This window comes from Pan troglodytes, chromosome 12, assembly GCF_028858775.2.
Source record: "Pan troglodytes isolate AG18354 chromosome 12, NHGRI_mPanTro3-v2.0_pri, whole genome shotgun sequence".
NCBI lineage: Eukaryota > Metazoa > Chordata > Mammalia > Primates > Hominidae > Pan > Pan troglodytes.
Window position 1 is genome coordinate 49,794,941 of NC_072410.2, and position 10,612 is coordinate 49,805,552.

A 10,612-nucleotide genomic window follows, 5' to 3' on the forward strand; every position below is an offset into this window, starting at 1 on the left:
GCAAAGCTCCAAAATGGTAGGGGGCGGGGTGTGGTCTGAGCACTTGCTGGGAACACATAGCACAGGGGAGCTGGAAAAGTGTAAGACAGGATTCTTGCCCACGAGGCACTTCAGTGTCACTTAACTCAGCTGTTACTGAGGACCTACCGTGCACAAGGCACAGGGATACCGAGCTGCCTGGAGCGGCTCACAGTGGGGTGGGGCAGGGGACTACTGTAGTCACCCCTGTTTAGAGTGCAAATGAGCCTGTGCCTGGGGATGGGATGGAGATAAAAGCATGTGCTGGGGACACAGAGGCAGCAGCAATGGATTTGGTCTAAGAATATCAAGGGAGGCTTCCTGGAGGAGGCAGCCTTAGAGGGTCAGGATATAGCCTGGACTTAGGACTCAAAGCGTATACTTAGAATGTACAGAAAATGGACAGCAGTTGATGGGTGAAGAAGCTGGAAAAAGTCCCAGAAGGCCTGGAGTGTCCAGCTGAGGGTTCTTTCACTGAGAAGGTAGTGGGAGCCCAGAGCCAGCACCAGAGGCCTAACTCAGGGGTCCAGGGGTCTAGGCTTAGGCCTCAACTGCTCCCCAGCCCCAGCCTAATGCCTCTGCTCTCCAAAGACACTCAAGATAGCTCTCCCAAAGAGGGGGCCTGTATGTGTGTGTGTCGGAACAGGACATGGGGCCTGCCCAGCCCTGGTGAGAAAGGATGGGATGTTGTGCCCAGTGGACAAAGCGGTCCCAGGCCTGGCAGAGGCCTCAGGCACACAGGGTCAGCCAGGTGCCTGCTTGGGCTTTGGGCCCTGCGTCAATGTCGCCACCTTCTGCAGACCCTCAGAAGCCCAGACCTCTGCCCAGGAGCAGGTGGTGGCTTTGAGCTATGTCACAGGGTCACACCGAACACCCCACCCCCCCAGCCCCATGCCTTTGAAAAGGAGGCAGAAAAGCCATCAGAAGAAAGGCCAGCAGGAGGAAGTTCTTTGTAGTAGGTAAAAGCCCCCGAGAATGGGGCACAGGCAGGGGATCCAGTTTCCTGTTTATGTCTCCGCACCTTAGCTCCAGGTTCAAATATGTAAACTATCTGCTGGCCTGGCTGCAGGTGTGTGTGTGCTCCCAGGCTGTAGAGGCAGAGGTGGCCCCAAATGCATTCCTGACTCTAGCCCCCCACCCACAGTGAGGCAGGAGACAGACAAATAGCTCAAGGTTAACCCTTCCCACACCACAAGGGAAGGTGCTTGGCTATTCTAGCTGGGCCTTAGGGTGCCCGGGAGGCTGGGGAGACGCTGGATAGGATGCTCCATGTCTGGGGATATCTCCTGGAGGGGCAGCAAGGTCTGAGCGGGGTTGGGAGGATGGGGTGGCACTCTGATACGGAGAGGGGCAGATCCCGAGGAGGCTGGCTGGGAGCTGGTGTGCAGGTTCTGCCTGGGAGTCAGGGAGCGCTAGCAGGGCGGCACTGCTTCCTTCATGGCAGGGCAGGGTGATCCTGGCAGCCCACTTCTGTGGCGGGGGCGACCATCAGCCAGTGCTCCATGGTCCCTGCAGCCCCTGCCCTCCAGGGCTTTGGCTTTCCATCCCAGACACCCCCTCCCTCGGGAGCCCCTGTTGACTGGCTCTTGGGTGCCCGGGGAGGAGCCTACCAGATGGAAGAGATGACGGGCCCACGGATTCCAGCCCGCCCCGAGCTGGCTGCCTGGGCCTGGGCCTGGGCCACCCCTTCTCCCTATGGCCACTCCTTGTCCTCTCTCCTCATCCCCTTATCCCCAGAGAAGGCCCCTCAGAGCCAGTTTGTGGTCACAGCCAAGTCCCTGCCCCTCGACCCACTGCCCTGGGGCTCTGGCCTTCTGCGGGGTGGAGTTGGTTGGGCAGCAGGAAGAGATGCTCTATTGCCTTTGCTCAAACCTGAGTCACTTTCACTTATCCATGGGTCCAGAGGCCACTGCCAGGCAAGGCCCTGGATGTGGTTCCCTTGGAGAAAACTTGGCCCCACACTTACCTCAGAGAGGTGGTCTTCAAGGGAGACGCTTAGTTTTTGGTGGACAGGGGAGGAAACATCACATATAGGTGAGCAGGCAACTCAGGGGTTCCTGCCCCAGCCTCCCCTAGCCAAGCCCAGCAGGGAGTACCCCAGTGGTCCCAATACCCATGAGACCTAGAGATGGTGGCCACTGACCCAACACCTGGCCATGGCCAGAGAGCTGGAGGGGTCCTAACAAATGACCAGTTAAGTTGGCCTGGGATAGAGTGAGAGGCTATGAACCAGGATCAGCATGAGGTGGGGGTCGGACAATGTGGACCCCAGGCAGTCACTGAAATCCAGTTGCCAAGACCAAAGCCTCTCAGCCCTCACTGGGACAACTCTCAGAAAACTCTCTCTGACGCTCATGGCTGCTCAGTGTTTGTGGCACCCTCTGTCATTACGTCCGCTCCTCGGGCTGGTCCCCCAAGGCCACCATCACAGGCTTGTTCCCTCCGCTTGCCCTTCAAATGTGCCTGTTCCCCAGGCCTTGGCACCCACCCCTCCATCTGCTTCCCTGGGCGAGCTCCTCCACTCTGAAGGATCTGGCTATGCTCACACATCCCGGGCGCTTTCTCCTGCCCAGAGCTCCAGAGCCCTGGACCCATCTGCCTCCCAGGCCTGTCCACCTGGGGAACTCACTGGCACCCCAGACTCAATGTGGCCACCCTGAGCCTACCACCCCCAACCCTGGCCCATCCCCTCCCATATTCCCTCCGAGAATGGCGTCACCAGCCACCCCAGCTCCTGAGCTAGAATTAGGAGTCATCCAACGCACAGTCATCCTCAACACCTCCCTCTCACCCCCACGTGGAATTGGTCATCAACTCCTGTGGATTTCATCTTCAGAAAGGCTCCTCCTGTCTGCCCCCACTGGCAGCATCATAGGGCAGGACCTGGCACTTCTCTGATTCCCACAGATGCTCCCCAGGAGGCCTCCCCACCCCCTCCTTACTCCTCCAGTCCATCCTCCACACCCACCATCCCAAGAGAGACCTTTCTAAGACAGTCTAAGGCCAGGCACGGTGGCTCATGCCTGTAATCCCAACACTTTGGAAGGTGGAGGATCACTTGAGGCCAAGAATTCAAGATCAGCCTGGACAACATAGCGAGACCCTGTCTCTGTAAAAATTTTTAAAATAATTTAAAAATTAGCCAGGCATGGTGGCATGTGCCTGTAGTCCTAGCTACTCAGGAGGCTGAGGCAAGAGTTTGAGGCTGCAGTGAGCTGCAGTCACACTACTGCACTCCAGCCTGGGTGACAGAGCGAGATCCTATCCCAAGAAAAAAATAAAAACAGAGGCTGGGTTATGGTCCACTCCTGCTCAAAGTCCTTCTGTGGCTCCCTATTGCCCTCAGGTAAAATGCTGACACCTTCATGTAGCCTACAAGATTCTGCCTGTCCCAGCCACACCTCCATTTCCTGCCACATTTCCAAGTCCAACATTGCCCCGCCTCCCAGAAACAGGCCATGCTAGCCAGCTAATATTTTTTTCTTCACCCAGCAAGCTTGGCCTGCCCTTTCTGATCAAAATCCTCCATTCTCTTCCTGGCTCACCACCTCTGAGAAGTCTTCATTCCTTGTTCCCTTATCAATACATTGGAACTCCCAACCCCTCCCCAGTTGCCGTGGCACTCTGCTTGTCTCTCTGGACTCCATCTGCATTCACCAGCCAACTCCTCTCTAGACTTTAAGCTTCTAGAGGGCATGAGTTGGTCTTGTCCCCCTCTGTGTGCCCAGCCTGGGTGTCTGGAGTTGGTGACCATCAACATCTGCTGACAGGAGGGTGGATTGACTTGAGAGAGGAAGCCTAGGATGTCAGCTCTGTCCTGGGGCCCCTGCTCCTGATCCCTCAGCCACCTCCCCCAGGAGCCTTCCCACTGCCTGCATCTCCCCCTGCTCCTACCTGCTGCCCTGTGTGTGGCGGGGAGCCCATGGGAGACGGGGTGCCAGGAGGAGGAGGCCTCGGTCTCCCCCGGGCCAGCATGCTCTAGGGAGTGGGCACAGTGGGCCGTGGCCCTGGGCCGTGGTCCTGCATGGTGGTGCTGAGCAGCCTCTCTGATTTTAATGTGGGCCTCAGTGCTTCAGTGAAAGCCGGCATGGGAAGTTGCTAATAATGGCACTAAAATAAAATATGCTACATCTGTTATGGGTAGCAGAACAAAATTAGCTGCTCACACCTCTGACATCCAAGATGTCTTAACTTAAAATACTCCTTGGCTTACTTTACATCATTTACTGATTATATTTAAAAGAAATACAATTTTGCAATTACTGTTCTTTCCAGCGTGATATCTATGCATCATTTTCCTTTTATGTTTATATATTTCTCCTTCATTAGTGCAGTCTGAAGGGTGATTAGGATTCTTCAAACATTTTACAGAGGTTAAACGTTGATTAAGATTTAATTATTACTGTAAATAGCTTGGAATGACATATGGTGCAAAAGCCTGACATATGTGCATTTGAATAAATGAAGTGCTATTTCCCAGGATGCCTCAGTAGCTGTTTAACAGCTTTCCCGAAGGGTTATGTTACACCTCATGGTAAGATTGCTGGGATGTTATATTTTGTTGGTTTTTGCAGCTGAAAGCTAAGAACAGTTTTCCAGTTTTTTAAAAACATTGAATATTTTAAATACCTAAATTGTTTTGCACAAATTTTTGCTAATTTGTCTAACTAGGTTAAACATTTTCAAAAGCATTTAGATTTTTAAGCGTGGGCGCTGTGCATTGTGTCAGTGGCAGCGTGGGGACGAGGGGAGCCGGCAGGGTGGAGGGGACTGGGGGTGGCAGGGGTGGGGTGGGAGAAGGTGGTTTGAGAAGAGGGGGTGGCGAAGAGGCCTGGGCCCTCAGCCTGGCTCTCCTCTGTTTGGCCCTCTCGGGTGACCAGACTTGGGTAATGGGGTACCAGCGACTACAGAGGAAGGGTCCTCTCTTCTCCCACTGTGCCCACCAGCTCTAGTCCTCACTACACTCCCTCTTATGGGGACTCCAATGTGCACAGCCCAGACATGACAGAGCTCTCCGAAGGCCAGGCTGGCCTGTACCGCCTTCTGCCCACTTCCCAGGGTTGCCACATCTTGACATATGGCGGGTGTCTAGAACCAAGTTCAACCAACCTAAGTTGCAAGAGGCCTGGTGCCTCCTTGACTCTGTCCAGGGCAAATGTCCGGCGGGGACCTTCTCACTGCAGTAGTGTCTTTCTCACCTGCCCCCCTCTAGCTAGGGGCTCAGGCATCCCCACGGGCTCAGTCCCTGGAGATAAAGCCCGACATCGGGGCTGATGTGGTGTCTCCAGGGGAACCCCGTCTTCCAGTGCCTATTCTATTCCAGTGCTCTTTTCTTTCTGCCCATGTATTCCACACTGAGGGAGCACCTACTGTGGACCAGCATTGTGCTAGGCTTTGAGGACACAGGGGCGAGCCAGATCCGCACGTCCGCTGCCTCAGGGAGCTTGTGATCTAATGTGGAGAGGTGGGATATGAGAAGTTCAGGGAGCTATGGGGGCCACAGAGGTGGCCACGCCCAGCGTGGGGGAGAGAAGGTGTCTAAAGCTGAGACACGAAAGATGATGAGCTGAAGACGGGAGAGCAGAGTAGGGGCAGGAATGGAAGTAGGACGGGGTGTCTCTGGACAACTCAGGCAAAGACTGGAGTGGGGACAGAGCCCAGGGTGTGCGAGGAACCAAAATCAGTCCATGTGCCCTGTGTCTCCAGTCCAAGGAGCAGGGTGGCGCGGGAGTCTGACTTGATCCCTGAGGATCAGGGTGCCATGGAGCCATTTCACAGTGAAGAGAGGCATGGGAAGACTTGCAGTTTAGAAGGCCGGCACTGGCTGTGGTTGGGGACGGACTGGGCTGGATGAGACCTTGTGGGGAGGGACGGGGAGAGGACGCAAAGAGGCTCCAGAGTCTTTGGGCAGAGCACCACTGGATGGCGGCGTCATTTCCGAGATGGAGAGCTGAGTGGGGCCAGGGGAGAGGGCAGGTTCAGTTCCATTTCAGGTGGGTTGAGTTCAGGCGCCTGTGAGACATCCACAGCAAAGTTTGGCAGGCAGGCGGCTGTGAACCTGAGGCTCCAGGGAGAAACAAGGCTGCAGAAATCTTGTGTGGGGGTAACCCAGGGCATGTGCAGAGAAGAGGGCCCAGCCAGACCAAGCCCCAAGGACCCCGAGGAGCATGCAGTGGGTGTCGTGAAGTGGGGGGTGGCAGTGACCTTGGAGAGAAAGATTTTTCTGGAGTGTGGTGAGAACAGAAGCCAGATTTACTGTGGGTTGAAAAGTCAGTGGGAGGGAAGGAGGTGGACACAGCCAGTGTAGACCAAGTTTTTTAAAGAAACGTGGCTGCTGGGGAGGAGAGAGACCAGGTAGTAGCTGGGCCTGCGTTGGGATGAAGGGGAGGTGTCATCAGAGAAGGTTCCTGCGTGTGGAACACTAACAGGCAAAGGTGGGAGAGAGGGAGGATGACCCAGGAGGGGGCCCCGGAGTGGGCAGGGGAGGTGGAGCCAGGTGGGGTCCTGTCCTGCGAGGGGAGGGATGGCAGCTGTGGGGTGGGAGGAGGGCAGGTGGAAAGCCGTGCATGGACACGGAAGGCAGCGGGTTTGATGATGGGAAGCTGAGGGGTTCGCCTCTGACACCTTCAGCTTTTTCCCTAAATAAGAGGAAGTGTCACCTGCCCAGGATGCGTGGGAGCAGGGGGTGGGTGGCCAAGGAGAGGAGAGCAGAGCAGGTGTCCAGTGGCCTCTGGAGAGTGGGCGAGGGAGCTGACCTGGCTATGGGGGCAGGGGTGGGGTGGTTGTCTGCAGTGGTTGGGGGTCCAGCCAAAGTCAAGGACAGGGAATTTTGAGGGTCTCCATTACATGGTCAGGTTCAAGTAGGAGTGGGGTGCATGGCGGGGTTCTCCGAAGCAGGGCTTCTGCCAGCAGCGTGGGAGGGACCCTTGGGCTAGGGAGTAGCTGAAGGGATGGCCCCTGGAGTCCAGACTGCAGGGGAAGATGTAAAGACTGAGTGGTGGGAGTGTGGAGTGTGGGCGCTTAGGTCTAGGGGACTGGAAACAGAGAAGCAGGAGTGAGTGGGGTGCTGGAAGGACAGGCGACTGAGGAGCCCAGGAGGGTGGGGTTTGGATGGAAGGAGTTGAGGTGGAGCAGCCCTGGGTGGTCATCAGGTCCAGGGAATGGCCCTGGGCAGGGCTGTGGTGGGTCTGCAGTGCGGTGGACATGGTTCTTGGGGGTGAGGGAGATGCAGAACTCAGAGGCCAGTGTGTAGGATGTCCACCCACGTGGACACACCATCAGAAGAAAGAGACCTGGTCTGGGCTGGAAGGGATGCTGTGAGCCCCGTGGTGGGAGGGCGGTGGAGAAGGAAGATGTGTCACTAGGTAGGGCATGTGAGCCCTGGCTGGGGTGGACACGGGGGTGCAGGGGGCAGAGCTCTGGGGCCCAGGGTGGTCCTCACTGCAGCTCCCAGCCCTACTATTTGCCCCTTCCCACTCCCCCACTTTTCCTCTCTGTTCTCTCTCCACAGATTGAAACATCCCAATTAGAGCCGGAGATAGCCCAGGCCACGAGCAGCCGGACAGTGGTGTACAACAAGGGGTTGTGAGTGTGGTCAGCGGCCTGGGGACGGAGCACTGTGCAGCCGGGGAGCTGAGGGGCAGGGCCGTAGACTCACGGCTGCACCTGCAGGGAGCAGCACGCCAACCCCAGCAGTCCTGGGCCCCCTGGGAGAGTGCTCAACCTACAGTGGAGGGAGACTGACCCATTCACATTTTAACATAGGCAAGAGGAGTTCTAACACATTTCGTACAAAAAAATAATCAAGTGCATTTCTGGGCCTTATGTGGGGTTGTCAAAACTCCACTCAGCACAATTATGTGTGAAGCTGAAAAATTGTAGAGTGCCCATGGGGTAGAAGTAGAATCCTTTTATACTTTGGTTCCTTTTTTATTTTTATTTTTTATCAGAATCAAATCTGAGCCTTAGTTTCAGCTGACCAGAAGTGGCAGGAGGACAGGTGGAGGCGAGCCAGATTAGGCCTGGAGTTGGGCTGGTTTGGTGGCCAGGCTGGTAAATTTAGGATATTACAATGGCCAGCCCAGATGGCTCCCTGGGCTGGCATGGGGAGGGGAAAGAAGGTGGTCTGCACCCCACAGGATGAACTAGCCATGACTAGGGTCCTCAGGAAGTGGCCCAGGGAATCAGGGAGCACTGGAGGCCTCTGCAAGATTCTGTGGGCAGCTGGCTCTGAATGTAGCCAGCCCACATCCATTCCAGAGCTGCAGAACCAGTCCCTCTGAGTGAAGTCCAGTGACCCTGGAGCTAGGGTCCCCCTTCGTGGAGCTCTAACTGATTCAGGGCCCCTGAAGTGACCCCAGCTCCAGGCAGGAAACCCCGAGAAGGAATGGTGCTTGGCAGGAACCATGGACCTGCACTTGGCCTCTTCAGGAAGATCCTCCTTCCAGGCCCCAGGCTGGATGCTGGGTTCTGGGGCTGAGAGTGGGGCTAGACTGGGCTGGCTGCCTTCTGCGGAGCTTCTCCAGCCACCAAGGCTGCCTGCCCCATCCCATCCCTTTCTAAGCAGGAAGGTCTCATGCCTGAGAATGCCTAGGCCAGCTCCTTAGACAACTATCAGAGAAGCAGCATCAACCTAGGAGCAGTGGGCCCTGGCTCTGGCACTAAATGGCAGTGAGATGTCAGACAAATTCATTCCCTTCTCTCAGCCTCCACTCCCTGTCTGAAACCAGAAGACTGGATCAAGGGGTTCCCACTGGCTCCTCCAGCAAGACCTCGTCTTTGCTTGTCCTGCTCAGATGCTGGTCATCCTGGGCATGTCCCCAGTGTGGACTCTGGACTGGGAAGGGGGCAGGCCCCTTTGGACCTGCAGTTGGCCTCAGCAGAAGGCCTTGCCTTCTGTATGTGACTCCATATCCCAGGAGCAGTTGACCTTTGCCAAACACTTTACAGTTCTGGAGGAGGAGGTAACATAGATGCCTGGGCCTGATGGTGGGGCCATACCCATGTGTCGCTTCTCACTCTGGCAGCCTCAGAGGCCCCTTGCTGCTGGCTCCCATCTCCTTCCCATTTGCAGACCAGGAAGGACGAGCAAGCTGTACAAAGGGAAGCAGAGCCCGGGGTGGGTGTGAGCAGGGTGACCCCTCATCTGAAAGGCCCAAACCAGGGGGAAGCACCAGCCTCAGTGCAGCCCCCTCCTGACCCCACCTAGAATGGAAGCCTCCACCTGCAGCCCCAGGCCTCCCTCCCCCGGGGTCTCCACCTCAGGGGAGACTTAGGCCAGAGGTGAACATTCATGTGTAGGAAGAGGCCGCTGCAGGGTGGCATCTTAGGGCAGGGGAAGTGTGCTGAGGTGGGTCTTCCATGGGCATGGCCGTTGCCTCTCTGCCAGCCGCTGGTGCCCACCAGCTGGCTCTGCAGCACATTGCCCTGAGGGGCCTGCCACTCTCCTGAGGAGCAGCCCACCTGCTGCCCGTGAGGAGGGGGAGAAGGGTTAGACAAGCCTGGAGGACAAAACAGCGGGAGTGTGGGGGTGCCATGGTGTTGGAGGGGCAGGCCTTTTTGAGCCAATCCCACCATAATGTGAATATGCCAGTGACTGCTGCGCTGTGCTGGTCTCTAGGCCTGAACTAGGTGCTGGCATGTCTGGGTCGTCTTTTGAAAAGCTCACTTCAAGCTTACCCTGCTCCTACCTATCATAAGGTCTTATTCTTGTGCACTTTATCTTGGGACCAAAACTGCCTACCCACCCCTTCCCGCCCTCCCCCTGCCAGAGGCCTGGTGCCCTGGCCCAGTCTGTGGCCTCAGCATCTCATAACTCATTTGCTTTGTCTCCCAGATGATTTCCGTCATGCTCCCAAATGCAGCTTCAGGTGAGCCGAGGGGTCTGCTCCTGTGGCGGTGCAGTGGCAAAGGATCCAGATAGCCTAGGGTGAGGGTGACGGAGGGACAGTGGGCTATGCCACTAGGCCCTGGTCTGGCTTTGGAAAGACCTGTGAGGGGAAACCTTCACCCAGCACCCATGCCCCACTCTGCTGAGGCCAGAGGAGGGGAGGCCTGAGGGGCAGATTGGTTCATGCCTGGGGTGGAGGCTAAGCCTGGACACACAGTCAGGGCGGGGCTGGCCAGCTGTGCCAGAACACAACCCACGCCTGCAATGGTTCTGCATCCCTGGTGTCCCTGCCTGGCCCTCCTCTGGTCACTTCAAACATTCCCTCAGGCTTGGGGATGCCCTTCTTCCATTTCCAGACAGCAGTGTGAGGGTGCAGGGACCAAGATGTCAAGCTGGCCGTGGAGTCAAGCTGGCCGACGGACCCCTTTCACCTGGTTATGAGCCGACTTCTTTGGTGTTCTGGCCTCTGGCCTGGGAGAAGGGCAGGAGCCTAGAGGAGGAAAAAGGCTGGTGGACAGACCCAGGGTGGTCGACAGACCCAGGGTGGTCTTCAAGCCTGGCCCAGTGAGAGTGAGGCCCCCGCACGCAAGCCTCAGCCACTCCCAGGGGCCTTTGCAGTGTCTTTTTAACCTCAGAAAATTTCTCAATCTATGTGATTTATGTAATACTAATGAGCTTTGGGCAATAAATACGGGATTTAAAGCA

General features: G+C 56.5%; 1 protein-coding gene across 27 annotated transcripts in view; it reads left to right on the top strand.

Annotated features, from left to right (window-relative positions):
• SFXN5 (sideroflexin 5) overlaps window positions 1–10,612 on the top strand; it is a 129,485-nt gene extending 118,873 nt beyond the window's left edge. For 23 of the 27 annotated variants that reach the window (XR_010149103.1, XR_010149105.1, XR_010149100.1 and 20 more), the window contains one exon: window positions 7,529–10,612. Coding sequence is in view for 19 of the 27 variants with exons in the window: in XM_016948770.4 (XP_016804259.1) it covers window positions 7,529–7,606 (78 nt within the window). In the remaining 8 variants the exon portion in view is untranslated. The remainder of the gene's footprint in view (window positions 1–7,528) is intronic. The other 4 variants (XR_010149104.1, XR_010149101.1, XR_010149099.1 and 1 more) reach the window with 3 other exon arrangements.